Raw genomic sequence first — 17,595 nt, 5'->3', positions numbered from 1 at the left:
CTGTACCACCTGAAGTGCCCATACTTACTTTCTGCTAGGTGCATATTATAGGTGTGGCCTTTGATTTCAATAGATTGTGCCTGGAGACTGAGGAATAGTGAGTACTTTACCCGATTGGTTAACATAGGGGAAAGCACCAAGCACAAAGTCACTGACTTGTCAAGTCCGCTGTCAGGCTTATATCTTTTGCATTTTCCTTTCATTCCCATGCTGACATATTTACATCTCACTATTCAGTATCACAGCTCCATGGATTTAGTCTTCAGCTACCATGGCAGTAACAAGGTAAGACTTCTTTAGCACAGTAGCCTGCTCTATTGGAAAACACTCCTGATGAACAGCTAAGGACTTGATATGTACCTCATCAGGAAGCCTACATATATTTTTTTCCCAGAAATGACAGTAAAAGACATCCACTACAGATATGCTTAGCAAGCAACTGGAAGACAGACAAGACTTAGAACCATGAGCTTGTAATTATAGCACAAACTGTTTGGTGTTATCTCCATACAGGTATTACAGTGAGAGAGGTACACTATTTTTTAGACACCATGCTTTTTCATGAAGTGCAAATAGGTTCACAAAATAGTTTCTTGCTTAAGTTAGCCTTCACTGAGAGTCCCTGTAATATAATTCTACTTAAAGTTAAAAAGCAGACACCCGCTATTGTATCTTTAGCCCTAAGGGATAATGATTCACAGTAAGCAATAGCTTTCCTTAGAACAGGAAAAGACAATATTGAATCTGAACTGTTTTCACATCACTGTTCAGATGCAAAGAAGAAACCAAGAACTTTTCCTCCCATTGAAAACAAAACCAACAACAACAAAATCTGACAGGAGGTCCTAAGGATCATGTTCTTTAATAAGGAAAAATTCTTAATACATGGATTCTATTCACAAAGTGTTATGGTTACTGTTACTACAAGTCTTCACTAAAAGCTTTTTTCCTTCACTGACTCAGCTAAACAGTTACAAAGGTTACCCGTACATTATTTCCCCCAAACAAGGGAAAGCAACTTGACATTGGATCTCACAACAGTGTTGTGGCTCTGCACAGTTTACAGCTTTTCTGTCAATAACCACTACAGGATCAAATATGTTCATCCCCATCTTGCTCTGAAAAACACTTTCTCTTACTGACATTAAGCTCCCTGCAACCCTTTGTTCACAAACTGAAGCTATAAAAAAAGGCTCAAAGTGTTTTACAATTGACTTCACACCTGTTGCCACCTTTCTCCTCCCTACCCCAAAACAGCTGCTTCCAACTGCAAAGTGACTAGACACAGGTTTTGGACATGTCAGCTGAGCAGACTAGGTCAGAGGCAAGTCACACAAAAGACAAGGAGTTTGACACTGCACACCCTAACTTAAAGATACATCCATACTGGTTAGCTAACCCTTTTTTCAGTAGACACCATCAATATATTTTCCCAGTAGATACTTCTGAGATGTCCTTGCTTGTACAACTGGGCATGCTGCGCTTGCTTAGACCACTTAACTACAGCTTCATAAAACGAAATAGTTCTTGTTTAGTCTCTGCCAGAAGTCAGTGTCTTCACCTACAGGGAGAGGAGAGTAATACAGAAGTCTGTTAGGTTACAACAGCAGTGTGCTTGGTATTTCAGTAGTGTAATTTTAAGATTGACACCAACCTCTGCTAGTTCTCTTTCCTAACAAGTACTGCTCCAGATGACACTTGCCCATGTGGATGTGGCTCTGCACTGCGGTCTAGCAAGACATTTAAACTTTTGATTTTCTGCACAGCACACTCTAGGACAAGCAGTCTGTCACCTGACACAGCTCCTGAGAACATGTGCCATGTTGCTGAGGAAAGATTCAGGATTGACCTGAAAAGAGCCCATTTTCTTACCAACTCTGTGTCTCCCGGGATTGCATCTCCTTGGACAAAGAAAGCCTGAAGTCTTTGTCTGCATAGTGCGGCATATCATCACACTGCAGTGGAAATACAGCTACAAGACAAGAAAATTTATATTATGCATAGAGGAATCTTATTTGGCAAACATCTGATTGTGTACTGACCCTGAAGGAGATGGACTGAACACCGTTAAGTGGCTAGTCACTATTTACTACTCTCATAGCTTTATACCTTCAAGAAAGTGGCTAGTAGCCCCAAGCAAGCACCTGGCCAACTGAGGCTTAACACAACATTTACTGCATGCACCACTCCAGACTCACATATCAGGACTGCTGACAGTATGACAGACCATGGAGACATCTCACCTGCTCTTGTAACAGAGTTGTGCCTTGTACAAAGGTGAACATAATCACTTCAAATCTCTTTAAGTGCTGAGGAAATTTTACTCTGAGGCTATAATCAACTTCATGGAAGACAGTTCTGTAGGAGTCTCTGCTGTTTTCACATCTTTTTGGGAAAGTAAAAGAAAATGGAATTAACCTAAACCTTCATCACTTCAACCAGATCTTTAAACAAAGCAAGAAAGTGAAATACAAAGGAGCTTTCCTCTCTCCAGTTTCCTTAGGCCACAGAGGTATGGACAGAGCCTCCCCCATCCATGGTGCCTGCCTTTGTCCACAGTCAGGGTTGCTTCTTTTTTCTTTCCAGCTGGAAGCTGTTAGTTAGAAGCACTTCTGACCACCAGAAGGCATAACCACTGTGCCAGCATCAACATGTTCTCAACAGCCTAGCAACAATTGCTCATCAGGACAAAATGTATCCAAGCCAGCTTCTGTCCTCTTCCCCTCTCCTCACACCCAAGATAAGGGACCCTGTGCTGACCAGTTACCAAATCCAGAAGTGAAGCCCTCCTTACCCATTTATAAGGATGGGCCACTGTGGAAGGCTGTCCTGGCTTTGGGAGTTTGTAGCCCAACAGTCATCCAGGTTTAGCTCCAACCTCTCATCTTTAGGCTGGAACAGTTCAACTTCAAAATACAGTGCTTCTCTCAGGTATTTTACCACAGGATATTCCAGTTTCTGGTAGGACTCTGAATAGGATTTGTCTAGAAGAGATTATTAATGTTAGTTTCCTTTTTACAGAGTGCACATTCACAAGCTTTCTGCTTCACTCTTCTTTCCACCACCATTTACAGTAACACTATAACCTAGGAGAGTGTATGGAAGTCAACACATGGGGACAGAATGACAGTAAAGTAAGAACTGGCAATGGAAGCAAAGATCTGAACTTTATTCCTTGGCTCTGAGGATTCAGAAGCCAGACACTCCTGCAAAAACCCATTGGAGTAAGATGCCTGTTTAAAATTGTCCCTATAAAGGTACTTAGATGAAAAAAAAATGTAAAAAAATTAATCAGGAGCACTTCAGTCATGATGAGGATTTAATTCAGGCTTCAGTTAGCCCTTTTTGCTAGCATAGATACTATTTTATAGCAATATTACATGTAGCTGCCTTCTTAGACATAAGTCATGATTATTGCAGTCAGTCCTAACTCTGCTTAGCAACACTTAGGGATGTCATAGGTGAAAAAAGCTGTTATAACACCCACTGCACAAAAATTCTAGCATGCCCAGGCCAAGCGAGAAAATGACACTTAAGTCAGGATGACGCAAGTATCTGTTTGATCCCCTATAGATACCAGGTTTATGGCATTCTGGAGTGGAAAACCTCTCAGAGGCCTTAAAGGGGTTTCCAGTTCATCCTTGGAGATATTCAAAAGCCATCTGATCATGGTCCTGGGCAACTTGCTCTAGGTGGACCTCCTAGAGCAGGAGAGTTGGACAAGATCACCTTCAGAGGTCCCTTACCACCTCAACCATTCTGTGAAATCTAATCATTAAAGTTACCTTTGAAAAGCTTCATTGAAAGATCAAGATAGCCAAACCCTGGCTTAATACTGGGTGGTGGGTTCTTCTTAGATTCATATTGGACATCGACAGTCTGCTTGATTGCATACAAGCATGCAAATTTCAGTCTGAGGGAACAGATTTAACATTAGATTTTAGAAACAAAAATACCTTGGACAACCTTCTTCTAGGAAATGACACTTACTGGTATACTGGTGTATCATTGCCAGGTCTGAAATAGAGTACATCATTTTCATATGTCATAGTTGTGCTATTGAACTGAAAGAAAAACATCATTACAAACAGGACAATTACATGAGAGTTCACTTTGGTTTTGACACAATATCCACATTCCTTCACTTGACTGGCAGACTGCCCTGAGCAGATTACACTTAGGAATAGCCAGAAGTTACCAGCCAAGAGCCCTGTGCCTACTGAACTAAAACTGACAGCTATGCCATAGTCAAGAACAAACAGTTCATTAGCTAACAATATCTTGAATATGACATAACACCCCAGAAAGGGAGTGCATTTGGTCTGAGAAAGACCTCATTTTTTTTTACATTGACAAAAAAAAATCAGTGTAGCATGAGATGCAACACTTGTAGAAGCTGCATTTGCGGTGACCTGAATGTGAGCATGATCTGATTCTTTGTTATTTTATCCGCTTTCTACTTATGCAGTACATGAGGGGCAGGAAAAAGATCCACTCTAGTCTTAGGCCAGGTAGTCATCAGCAACACCTCACCAGCTTCTGCAAGGCCTCTGAGTATATCTCAAGAGCATAAGCTCACATCCAAGTCCATTATTAAATAATGTGGGAATGTCAAACTAGAGTCTAGTTTCAGAAAGCACCTCAGGCCTTGAAAACAATTTCTAACAGATAAGAACTTCTGCCCAACTGAATTTAGTATCCTCAGGAAAAGAATGTAGATATACTACTAAACAAAATGTCAGCTCTGACCTTGCAGCTTCTGCTCAATTGAATCTCTGCCAGTTCTAGTAACCACCCTATCCCAATGCAAAGTTCACATTACCAAGCCCTTACCTTTCTACTTGTTCCACAAGTGTTCACATTGAACTTGAAGGTTGCAGTCTTCTCTGTCACCAGACTGGGTTTGCACAGTCTATCCCTTAAGACAAACAGCCTGGTGTCCAGGTCTGCAATTCCTGCTACTTTTACTGCAGTAATAACCACAGTGCCATTGGGCAGGCACTCTGAAAGATAAAAAAATACATTTTCATATAAATCTGGACTCAAACACCTTTATTTTGTAGCCTAGCACGAAGAGGTCCTGTATGGAATTGCTAGCAAGTTTTTTGACAGCTTACAAGGACTGAGTTTTCATCAAGACTCCAATCAGTACTAACATCTGAATTTCTTCAAGCTAACTACCAGTAGAGTGTGAACTACCTGGACAAAGTTGGTGATTTCACTTAACTTTCTCCACCTGGGAACTCTCACCTTCTCTCAAAAAGGTTTTTCTAGCCAAGATATTCAATACATTCAATACTGATGAGTAATTTTAGAACAACTAATTTACATGTTGACACCCTCCCCACCTAGCAAAGCATCCCCCTCCCCCCCAACCAACAACAACCAACACCAAAAAACAAAACAAAACATTCGACCCTGAAAACAGCCATAAAAACCTTTTTATAATGCTTCATAAATTTTGGAGGTGTGAGGGAAAGTGGAGTTTCCCACCTCCTTCTTCCCCTTCCTGTAATAGAGAGGGTAGTCACTCCAATCTGCAGTTTGACTTCCCTTCTAGCATTTTCCTTTGCAGGAAATCTGACAGGCAAACAAAATATCACACAAGTAGAAACTCCAGAAACATTTCAGACTGCACAGACTTGTGTGACTTAGTTATGCAGCCCAAAGAGTGTTAACAGCTAATCCCCAACATGTTATTACGTATTAGCGCTGAAGGTGAAAATCTGCAGGAAATTGAGAAATCCCTTCTATTAGCCAAGGTGTTGCCATCCTTCAAGGTTAAGTAGAGTGAAGCCTTTATTCCAGAAGTATGAAAAACCTAGAGATTATAATCACAGGATGAACAAAAGAATAAAGACAAACCGTTCAACTACAGTACTCAAAACCTAGTAGGGCAGGTTATGACATGACAAAGGTAATGGTGCTTGCTCAAAAATCAAATCCACAGAAGAGACTTTAGTCTAGAAGCCAACAGAATGAGATTTTTCTGTCATTTTGCAATAGAATGTGATACAAAATCCATTGCATTTTTTTCTTGTCTACTTCTGCCAATATTAACTAAGTGAAATTGAAACGTTCTTTCAAGGGCAGAAAATAGTTCCCCATTAATCCTCTGAAGCCTACTTCAAAGGGAAGTTTTGTTTCATCTTCAAGCATATCATAGATCATAGCATATCATGTTCATATCTCACGGCCAGAACATGCCTTTTAACTGCTACATGCTGACATCCTTACCTCGTAGTTCAGATGGGAAGAAAGGAAAGGAACAGAGATTGCCAAGTGAGTGCCATTGTCCCTCAGGCTGTAATTGTACTTCTGCACAGCCTCCGGGGTGAGGTTCCAGTCTGAGATGAAGGGCAGCCAGTTTTGGTCCACATTCCCACGAGTGATGACGAGATGAAGGTTCCTCCCATCACAAAATCCTCTTGCACTGGGTAGTACTGTGATACAGTCAAGAGTCAGCCAGCATGCTAGCTGCCATCAGAGTTTAATAGGGCTATTTAAGTCTGACAGTATCCCTGGCTGAAATTAGTCCAGGTAACAGCTGAGTCTACAGCCAGGTTGGTACAGTTTTGCCCAAGTCCCACTAGTTTACCTGCATCTTTAACAGCTGACACTGCTATGACTGGGACACTGAAGGTGTCACTTGTTGGATGAGTTATGAATGTGAGTGTGACATTCAGGGTGTATGCTCTCATGTCCACTTTCATGTACTAGGAAAATCAGATTAAAAAAATAAAATCAACAAGTTATATCTTAATTTCTATACCATGGTATGCTGTAGTATCTTAGTACACACCTCTTTCTTAATGCTTGGTGCATCAAATGGGACTTGGATTACATAGGTTTTGCTTCCATTAGCATATTTGATCTCATATGTTTGATATCCATGCTGAACAGCTTCAGGTACAGCAACAGTTGCCCCCTCAATGGTTAAGTTCACAAGCTCCACATCTGGGAGGAACATTCCCAATGTCACATTCATTAGCCTTGCACTGAGATTGGAGTCTGAAAATGAAGGCAATAACATTAAGCTCTTAAAAGTGTGAAAAAACTTCAGAAAACTCAACATTAGGCTACTTACTGTTGGTTATAGCAAGTTCTACTTCTTCAAATGGTGTTTCTATTTCCTTGATGATAGTATATTTTGTTCGTCCCCATTTGTTATCTTCCCACTGATGTTCCAAGAACAAGTTAATGGCATATTTTGTCCCATGCTGTCCATTGCTCACAGAAGTCTAGAATGTCAAATCAACATCCTTTAATAGAACACGATTTTACATCAAAATTGTATTGTACCATCTCAAGGTCAGCTAGAGCTACAGCTCCAAACAATTGTCCTCAGCTCAGGATCTATAAACTCTGAAGTGGCATTTACTGTAGCCCTACGAGTTTAAGTTCTCAGAATACTCCGGACTTCCTTTGGAAAACTGCCTCCCATTTTGAAGTTTCAAAGCAGCAGGGGACTATTTTACCAGTCAAAGGGCTCCTTCTGTAACTTCCTTTGAAGTTCAGTTGTCACAACATATTCCAAGATTCAGTTCACTCCAAGCAACTATATTATTTAGATGTCTAGTCTCAGCCCATCCCAATATCATACAGTCTTGTGGACAAATGGGTTGTTCCCACCCTCCTGAATTTTTTGTGTAAAATACAAGAGAATCCACACATGCTTTACAGTCCAGGTAGGACTGTATGTAGGAGTATGACATTAGGAGTAAAAGATGAAAGCTCTGTGTTAACCCGAGGAAGGAAACTAATCAATACGTCTGTATAGAATTCCGTCCATCTGTGCTTGCAAGAAAATAAATTCTTCAAAGTGATGCTGTCAAGAGCTATCTTTGGTTAGGGCTTTTGGAATATTTAATATATCTTTTCTTCCCTCCACTCCCCATCCTTTATTTGGAAGGAACAATATGAAGAACTAGAAAAAAAAATAGGAACAGAAAGTCTGTTGCTCCTAACATAAGTCACTCACCTTATAATAGCCACCTTCTGCACCTATTGGTATCTTCACTGTAATTGCATTAAAGTCATTCAATAACACATATTTCCTGGAAGCCATTTCTTTGGCAGAAAGTTTGTGTAGATCCACACCAGCTTCAACAAGCACATCCTTAAAACTCGTTGCTGCAGTAGAGAGCAGTTGAATATATTTTGGAACAGTCCAGATGATTGTTTTGTTAGTGTAGTCCACACCATCTTAGGGACAAGATATGAAAGGCATCAGCTCATTATTCTAGTTGCTAGTCGGTCCCTGTACATTGAAGCACTGGAATAAGGTACTGCATTTCTCACCTACAGGACACGCCACAGAAGTATCCACCATCAGGATTATCCATCGCTCTTTGTAAAATGTACTTGATCTCACCACAGAAAAGGTAATTCCCTGAGCCTGTAGGAAGGGACCTGGTTAGACATCCACAGCCTGGCCGCTTGCTGGGGCAGAGTGAGCATACCGACCTCGACCAGCTGAATTGACGCAGCAGTGTGTGGTATTCGCAGCAGAACCCTCGTGTCTGTGGTGTTGAGTCCATAACCTGCACTCCAAGCATCGCTTACAAGAAAAGCCTTCTTTTTCTCTGGCTGATGAAACACTGTTTGCCATATTGAGGCTTCTTGTGCTTTTGCCTATTCAGGAAAACTCGTCAACAATTTAAACATGCTCTTCAAAGTACCAGACTTCCTACACTGAACCATTTACTGTATTAATCTGTCCAGCAGTTTTGTTGCCTTATTCTGAATACTGCTAGTGGGATACCCCTCCAGCCTCCCTCCCCACTACATAAAACTTCACTTATTAAGAGCACCAGAGATTAACTGCACTGCTGCATTACAAATACAGGGTCCAAGAAGAAAAAAGCCTACCCACTGCTCACTTCTGGGCCAGGAGGCCTTAGAGACAGATTTTGTTACACAGTCCCTCATCTGGGGAATACTTAATTTATAGTGTTTTTGAGAAATCAATTTCCATTTCTTCCTTGGAGACATAGCTTACAGCTGTCTGTATTTCTAACATGCAAAATGTCTAATTACTAAAAATACTTGGTACAGAATTTCTGCTCTTCCTACTTAAGTGCTTTTTGAAAGGACACTTTGTACTGTGCAGACATAGATTAGAAGGATGGTTGTGCCTAGCTTTTACTAGGAAGAAAACCTGTGGTTTTACCTCTGGAAAGGCAAAAGTCCAGTCCTCAGGTTCATCTTGAACAAAGTTTTTTACAGTCTGTGGAACCTCCCTCCTGACAGAAACCTGAAGGGAAAAGCACTTCTTTAAGGGGTTTTCTGATGGCACATGTTTCCTTGTCCTCAACACCCTACAAGTTCTATTTCAAAGGAGAGCAGCATTTCCTAGATGCAGCGTTTCCTAGCAGCGTTTCCTCCCACCGAGTAAAAGATCATGGCCTAAGATCCCATCATGCATGGTGCATTATTTATAGTCTACTTGATTTCAACTTCATTTTCTGCCTATTTCTCCTTCCAATTAACAACAGGATTTTGTTCTTGACTCCCATGTCCTCTTCTAAGAAAAATCCTTTTTCAGCTCTCTTCTCCCCATCAAATTCAATACGGAAGCTTCCTTCAGAAAGAATACATTTCTATTATCTCAAACAAGGTTTGTTGAGGCAATGTTCAGCAAGCTCAATCCATTATCTTAACCTTTAGAATACCATGTTAAATTTATTGTCTATTAATGTTACAAGTAGGCTATGTAAGCATAATATAAACGCATCAGTAAACTCAAGATGCATGCTGTGTATTCGCTAGTGAGTTGTTCATGGCAGGACATTCAAATTTCATTTTCAATACACATTCCTAGCATCTAATCAGCTTCAAATACAGCATCATCCAGTATTTACGTCCTTACCTTAAGTACTTTTCCGTAAGTACTTCCAGCACTTACCTCCATGTAGTTACTTTCACATAGTAACTCTCTGGTATTGCACAGACCATAAGGGCAACTTGCACTTTTCAGATGAGTTCTAACATTTTTCATATCAGGAGTACGAGATGATTTGATTTGTATAGTTACTGTGAATACATCTTTCTGCATGGGCACAGAGAACATTTGCTTGTTAAACTTGTTCTCCCTAGATAGGCACCTCCTACCCTTGTGACCTAAAAGTAAATTACAAAACCCGCCCACCAGCCTCTGCAGGCTACATGCATACAGGGGTATAGCTACATAGCAACATAAATACTTTAGGGAAAAGCTTCAACCTTTCATGTAGCCCCAGAACTGGACCAAAAAAAGGGTCCCTAAAATAGAGCTAATCTTGTGTTTTATGACATAGTATGAGTAAACAAGAAACACAAGCAGCCAAATCTGAGCTTTTACTCTACTGTCTATCAGACACTAAATATTAGAGGAGAGTGCAACACAGCTTCCAGACAGAATTCCCTATTCTTCTCCAAGAGAGAACAGTTGCCCTTCAAGGGCATGTGTAATATGCTTCTTCATGGGTTCATCTGTAGGCCATTCAAATATCAATACTATGAAATATTCTCAGACCTCTGGATACCTTTGAGGAGAATTAAATCACTTTCTGCTAACAGATGTTCAAGTCATTATGACACTTCAGTTAATACCTGTCAATAATTTTGTTCTCTTTCATATAAAGGTCAAATGTAACAGAATTCTAGTCAAAATACCTGTAACAGACTTACCACTAAGTGAGAATGGCAGCTTAGTGCAGAAGCTCGGAACTCAATGCTACTCCAATTGCTGTGAGTTACTAAATAGCCACACTGTGATGCCATGGCCTCATCCAGCTCCCAGGCTACACCAGATTGATCTATGGGCAATTAGTGCAGAGCAGTATTAATGAGCACAGCTGCTGCTCTGCAAACTCCCTCAGCAACCTGTCCTTGCCATAGGGTTCAGCTGACTCTGCTTCAGTACAGCCCAGCTTCATGCCCTGGGCTCAGACACAGGAGAGAATTGCAAAGCAGTAGAAAAGAGTTGTGACAAAGTCTGTAAAAAGGTAGAACTGCAGACAGACCGGGACAGGGAATGCTAGCAGCCCGAGGACTTCAATAGAATAAAAGAAATATCAACATGGAAAGATTAAATCCTACAGGTGCAAAACTCCCAGTAAGCACAGTTAGTCAGTTAGGTCATCAGTGTCAAAGCTGTCAGAATTGACAGGTGATGACAGGTTAGCAACATCAGGAGCCTGATTGGTGGCTGCCAGAGGCTCATGTTTCTCTCTAATGCTTGCCTGGCCAACAGAGTCTCTTCAAGGGTCTAACCAGTATGACGAACACACTAAAGCTTAGCTTGTATTTTTCTAGGCTACAAAACTGTCTCTGTGTTGTTTTTTTTTTTTTTTTTTTTTTTAATTTTTTATTTAAATCTCTCTCTTCCAAAAATAATCAGTTTATACTTTCAAACTCTACATATTCCAGAGTGTCTTTAAGTATGGATGCAGACAACTAGACAATGAACATACATTTAGCAGGTCTTTACACAAGTTTAAGACTTTGGACCAATGGATGTTTGGTTATAAATTGTATCTAGTTAGCTAGCTAGCATGGAGAACTAGTTTAAAGCCGAGTTTACATATTATGCATATAATCTTACACCTGATTACATTTATAGCCCAACAGTCATCGGACTCTGCCCTTCCAAGGCACTCTGTGATGCATTTCACTCAAATGCATGACTTGCTGATTACCAAGCCCGTAGTCAGAGGCCCCAGCTAGTTTTTCTTAACTTCATTAAGAATTTGTATGTCTTCACCAGGTCCCTTAGCTAAAGCAAAGAAAGTGGAGAGCTATTAGTGCAAAAATTAGCGTAGTGCCAGCTTCTGATAGTGAATTTTCAGAACAGTATTAACATGTGCTGTAACTGGGGAACATTTCCACCAAGAAAGAAATCCACCAGCATTAACATGCCTAGAAACTCCCATGTGCATTTTGATTCTAAAGACAGCCATGATTAGACTTCATATTGCTAAGTTAAAACTCAACGAGGCTATAGGATAGGTTATACAGAAATAAAGGTAGTATTTGCCTGTTACTTACAGTGACGTGCAACCTACTAAACACTGATCTTAGCATAATCCAGGGAATTCTAGTATAGGAGGACCTCAGAGAATTTTAAACATTTCACCCTGTGTAATTTTCTCTTCAAGTTCTTCTATATCAACTTACCAACAACAGAAAAAGTTAAGTGTTTGTCCTTAAAATATTCAGCACTCAACGTTATACGCAAAAGGTTCCCCAAGCACTCCGAACTCATGAGTCCTGTGTTGAATATATTGAAAGGCTAGTAAGTAGGGGAGTAAAGGTAATGGAAATTTATTACTTCCCAGACTGCTCTATAAAGTCAGTGTTGCAACAATCATATTCTAGCACACCTGGCTAGGAGGTGTCAAAGTTATTTTTTAAACCAGCAATACTTCCAGGAGAAAAAACAGCTCTGAAATCAGTATTCCAATAGTAAATGTCTGGTCAGCAGGCAATGCTGCCTGCAGCAGCCAGTCATGGAACCACCTCTCTTTATGTGCTGTTCTGGGACCAGCCCTAGTTTTTAAGCAAGAAGCTAAAATGGATAGCAAATTTGGTTAAAGAAAATAAAAGAGTTTCTTCTCATGCAAAGCACTGATGTCTTTATAGCATTTAAAAGACCTTACATGTTATATGGTCAATAGCTAGGCTCAAGGAAACAAGAACAATGATATAGTCCCTGTTAATTCATCAGTCCTTGTTACCAGCATGAGGAAAGGTAGAAACATTTGTTTAATATGATGGTACCTAAACTTCAAGAGTGGCTGTGAATAGTTATCATTAGACATCTCTATGTTCGGAGTTTCTCAGAAAAGTGTGCAAATATTGCTGCTACAAGAACTTCAGATGCTTCTGAAACACACACATGCAGATATCACCTGTGAAAAAGTTTGAGAGTTGACATGAGAAAGCAGTTTACAGTAACATTACCTGATTGCTCTTGGGTCCATATTTCAGAGATTAACATTCCTATTAGTAACAACCTGTAAGAGAAGACAAGAACTAGCAAAAGCTTCGTCTCTGATGACAGCTTGCCAACAAATTTCTATGCTCAGAATGTTCCAGTGTGGGTATTAAACTATTCTCAAGTTTAGGGCTACATGTCTAGATTTAGAAATTGCAAAATAGAACCACTAAAAACCTAGGAAAGGTACATAAAAAAAGTTAATATATTTGATACCTTAAATAAGACCAGTTATGTTTATCAACCATGAAGCTCTCACCTCTGCATCAAACTCAGCTCCATTGCCCATTTGATCCTCCTCTACCTATGATGCTCTTTCTTCTATAGTTATACACAAACAAAAATTGATTTTATTAACTTTGCCTAGAAATCAAAGCCTTTCTGACTCCTTAGTATCTTAGATTAAATAGAAAAGCTGCCACCTTTATATTGATGAAACTAATTTTCAGCTGTTTACCCTCTTAACTGCAGACCTATAATTCATGTCACCTGTTCATTTACTTTACTGATTAAATCTGCTCCTACCTAGGTTTGGTGCTTGCTTGCTCTCAACTAGCAGGTTGTCAGGGAGCAGTGGGATAACTGGTGCTGTTCTGGTAAAGTATGTAGTAATTAATTGCTTCAGAATTGCTTCTTTTCACCTGATCTCTTCTGTGGAGAGCTTTGTACAGCCTTTCCTGGATAGCTGAAGTCTGGCACTAGCAAGTGTGTGAACTACAGCATTACAGAATCATAGAATGGTTGGTGTTGTAAGGAACCTCCGGAGATCATCCAGTCCAACCCACCTGCTAAAGAAGGTTCACCAGAGCAGATCACACAGGAATGTGACCAGGCAGGTTTCAATGTCTCCAGAGAAGGAGACTCCACAACCTCTCTGGGCAGCCTGTTCCAGGGCTCTGGCACCCTCAAAGGAAAGAAGTTTTTCCTCATATTTGGATGGAACCTCCTGTGCTTCAGTCTGTGCTCGTTGCCCCTCATCCTATCACTGGGCACCACTGAAAGGAGTCTGGTCCATCCTCTTGGCACCCACCCTTGAGATATCTATAAGCATTGATAAGATCCCCTCTCAGCTTCTCTTCTCCAGGCTGAACAGACCCAGCTCTCTCAGTTTCTCCTCACAAGAAGGCAATTTTTTACAACAAAAGGGGAAAAAACTGTTTATCTTTAAGGCAAGTGGTCAAACTAAAAGGGAACCTGGAGAGAGACTGCTGTGTGTCACAAACTAAATAAAGATTTATGTCACTGGGTGACCTGCGGGATACCTAGAAAAGAAATCATTCCCAAGTTTGGGCAAAACTAACCCAAAGACTGTGAAGGAGTGGATCTGACCACAAACAGATTGGAAGAAAGGACCCTGCCTTTGCTGTGTACCAAAAACAGAGAAGTTGTATCTGTGGCCCTGGGTCTGGATCAGTGATGATTTCTCACTGTCATCAGTCTGAGTGCACACTGGTCACTGTGGGTGATTCATGGGATTGTGAAGTCCCTGGGGTTACTGAGCTGAAATGCTGATGGTCAGAAGGTGGCCAGGTCACTTAGTGTTCAAAGGGGCTGCCATGCATTTCTGTAAGTGTTGAGCACTGTTCATGTATAATTATAGCAGTATCAGTAGCATATAGCAATAGTACCTGCAATGTTATTTTATTATTTTGTGTAATAAAGGGTGTGAGAATCCAGTATTTCTTGCCTTGGTCATCCTTCAATTCAGCCGTCAGTCAGCCTGTGCAAACACATCCTTAACTCTCAGAGCCATAGTTCCCCTGAGACAAAGATAACTTCTCTGCTTTCATGGCTAAAGTATTGCTTTCATTTCTCCCTTTTCTTTGTGCACTTATGTGTTTTCTAGCAGCTTTAAGGATTGTTTGCCTTACACATGTCAGCACATGCCATTCTTCTGTTTGAAACACCTTTGCCGAAAGGCAAGTTTGGCAGCGTTTCCTAATGAGCGGTCAGAATTTCTCACATCCCTCTGTTTATATATATTTCATATTTAGACTAAGCTTATATTGAGAATCCTTTTTGGCCTACGCTTATGCCTGTAACATTTGGGGTTTGCCCCTTCCTTTGCACATGTGAAGGCTGCAGGACCGAAGATCTGGAGGGTTTAATTGTAATTAACAGCGATGTCCTCGAGAGGGAGCCTGAGACTCTCTCAGCAGCCGGGCTTTGCTCTTAAACCCAGCAAAGATTATGCAGGATCGTCTTAGACAGACGTATATACTTATGCTATTTATCACGGCTAACCTTACTGCTCAGAAGGATATAGTATCCACCAAGGATACTATATGAATAATGGACTAAATAAATATTAAACAAAAAAAACATGATTAGGCAGCCAGTGCTTATTTTTGGAGTGGAGACTATTTGTATTACGGCTTTATTTCACCATGCAGTGTAGTTTTACAATACTACAAAAAGGTTATTACACTTTCCCAGAACTTGATTTTAGGCACCACCAGGGAAGTGCCTGAGATTTCCTCTAGCTTGCATCAAATCTACCTGACATTCAAAGCAGATCTGTACTGTTGACAAGACCATCACATCAGTTATATGCTAAGTGTCAAGGTTGCTCATGCTTTTGAACCCCAAACTAATTCTAGTCATATTTTCATTAGTGCTTCAACCTGCCAATACCCACATGCAGGCTGAGGTTATGGGGCAAAGTGGTATCCTGGAGGTGTCTTACTTGCTTCTTTCAGTTTAAACAGGATCATGATGACCAGCAATCATGTACTGGAATGCAGGAGAATTGCTCTAGTCCTCCTACAGCTCAGCCTTACTGCAGCAGTGCTGAAAGCATTGCATATCTACCTTACTCACGCAGTCACTTTTTGCTTGTAACCTTCTGGATTTACCAATCAACTGATGATTAATTTCTAGATACTTTTACATTTCCAGGGTTTTGTGTGTGTGTTTTGTTTTTTGTTTTGGTTTGTTTTTGTATATTTTTTTAATGTAGTGCATGTTGCCTTGGACCATAGTTATGATTTTGGGCAACACAATAACACAAATCTGAGATTATTTATAACAAGTGAAGCCTAAATTACCAGCTGGCTTAACTAAAAAGCAAGAGGTCTTGTCTGTCACAATTTTAATTTCTAAAGAACACTGAAACCTAAAAGGCTTTATTCACACTCTGTGGCCAAAATGTCCAAGATGACAGACAAAATTTTCTTCTGCCCTTTCAATTAATATCAGGGCAAGAAGAAGAAGTGGTGTTGTACTATGTACACTTTCAGTACTATGTACACCACGTTGAAGGATGTGCTGTTGTCAGCATATCCTAGTATTACCAGCTTTTCGGCTGGTCGCTGATAATTTTCCCACAGCAAGCAGTGGCTGAGCAGTAGGGTCAGCTCATGTAGTGCCATGACCCTTGGATGAAGAAAAAAAGGGGGTGTGTACAATTTAATATGGCTATCTGTTAGGCATACCTTGCAAGGTGCTTTGACTGCGTGCAAAAAATGCATGATAAATTAAAGTCAAATCATAGTTCTTCTAGGATTAGGTAATAGATAATTCTGTGCTAATAGGAATAATAAAACCAAGAGAGGTTTTCCAATCTCACACTTATAAATCAACCCTTGTAAAATGTCCACGAGGAAAACTCATTATCTTCACAGGGTTGCAATTCAGAATAATAGATATTCAATCAACTGTTCTATCTGTCTCTGTTTCCTCCTTCCCCCATGAATCTGTTCCTAGACAGTGTGCTTATGGGCTAGCCTAATTCAAATATTTTCCATGAAAAAAAAAAAAAAGTGACAGAAAACACACAGTTCATCTGTAAGTGGTATCTGCAATAGCAGACACATTAGATACAACGAGGCCATTAACTAAACTCTGCATCTTAAGCTGGGCTGTCTCTGTTGCAAGATATGCCTCCTCCAGGGATATGAATGGTTTCCTAAATCATCACTGACTTGATTTTCAGCTAGGCATAGTCCTTGTATGGGAGTACAGTAAAGCTAAGATCCCAGAGAGTTGGGAAACCACCTGAGTTATGGGTGGTTTCCCTTGGGCTCCCCCATATGCAAGTGCAGTAGGTATGATGATTGTCAGCTGGCAATTCACAGATGAAACCAAGGACCAGCATGTTCAAAAGGACAAATGTCCCTATGAAAGCTTTATAAGGCATACTACAATTGTCACTTCTTCTCTGAGTAGGGTATGTGTTTGAAACAAGTCCCCTCCCAGGAGTGTCAATCATGACCCTGTTGTCCCGTGAAGTGCATTGTGTTTGCACACAGACCATGCATGGAGCCGTGCCTCCACCTTCTCCCTGCTGTGTGTTCTGAATGTCACCTCCATCACCATGGTGGTGCAAGAGCAGTGGATGTCCTCCCCTGGACCAGGACCATAAACTATGGAGTTATGTATGAGGTTGCATATAATTGAGACTATCATTCTCAAAGTGTCTCTGCATTAATAACACTGAGCCAAATTAAGTGAAAGAGTTTCATCAGGAAGCAATTTGGCCCTTGAAGTCCAGATAGGGTTTGAAAATAGGAATTTATGTGTGGTGGAGAACAGCCTGTGGAAATGTCTGGAACCAAAGGCAGAGCAATTTTGATTACTGTGATAGCACAAAAGCGCTTTGTGTAGACAATTTAAGA

General features: G+C 40.5%; 1 protein-coding gene across 1 annotated transcript; it reads right to left on the bottom strand.

Annotated features, from left to right (window-relative positions):
• Nucleotides 1–831: 831 nt before the first annotated feature.
• ZPAX (uncharacterized) lies at nucleotides 832–13,482 on the bottom strand. The gene is made up of 22 exons (XM_021293619.2): nucleotides 13,239–13,482; nucleotides 12,946–12,998; nucleotides 12,160–12,252; nucleotides 10,672–10,799; nucleotides 9,908–10,051; nucleotides 9,173–9,256; nucleotides 8,467–8,634; nucleotides 8,302–8,398; nucleotides 7,982–8,205; nucleotides 7,088–7,241; nucleotides 6,803–7,011; nucleotides 6,599–6,716; nucleotides 6,238–6,443; nucleotides 5,704–5,821; nucleotides 4,834–5,003; nucleotides 3,991–4,064; nucleotides 3,786–3,913; nucleotides 2,795–2,984; nucleotides 2,244–2,385; nucleotides 1,873–1,972; nucleotides 1,655–1,730; nucleotides 832–1,561 (listed from the first exon to the last, which is right to left on the bottom strand). Exons 1-21 carry the CDS (start codon nucleotides 13,259–13,261, stop codon nucleotides 1,660–1,662), a joined length of 2,694 nt encoding a protein of 897 aa, XP_021149294.2. The 5' UTR covers nucleotides 13,262–13,482; the 3' UTR covers nucleotides 832–1,561; nucleotides 1,655–1,659.
• Between the last annotated feature and the right edge of the window lie 4,113 nt (nucleotides 13,483–17,595).

The sequence above is a fragment of the Columba livia genome, chromosome 3, assembly GCF_036013475.1.
Source record: "Columba livia isolate bColLiv1 breed racing homer chromosome 3, bColLiv1.pat.W.v2, whole genome shotgun sequence".
Lineage (NCBI taxonomy): Eukaryota > Metazoa > Chordata > Aves > Columbiformes > Columbidae > Columba > Columba livia.
This window is presented reverse-complemented; position numbering and strand designations above follow the sequence as displayed.

What these genes read in the sequence shown, in the direction of transcription:
- ZPAX (XM_021293619.2), bottom strand. Translation starts at nt 13,261, where the DNA reads ATGGAGCTGAGTTTGATGCAGAG. An exon ending in CGTCAATTCAGCTGGTCGAG is followed by an intron (nt 8,399 to 8,466) that starts GTCGGTATGCTC and finishes CCCTTCCTACAG; the next exon opens with GCTCAGGGAATTACCTTTTC. An exon ending in TTCACCTTCAGCGCTAATAC is followed by an intron (nt 5,004 to 5,703) that starts GTAATAACATGT and finishes TTTATCTTTCAG; the next exon opens with AGTGCCTGCCCAATGGCACT.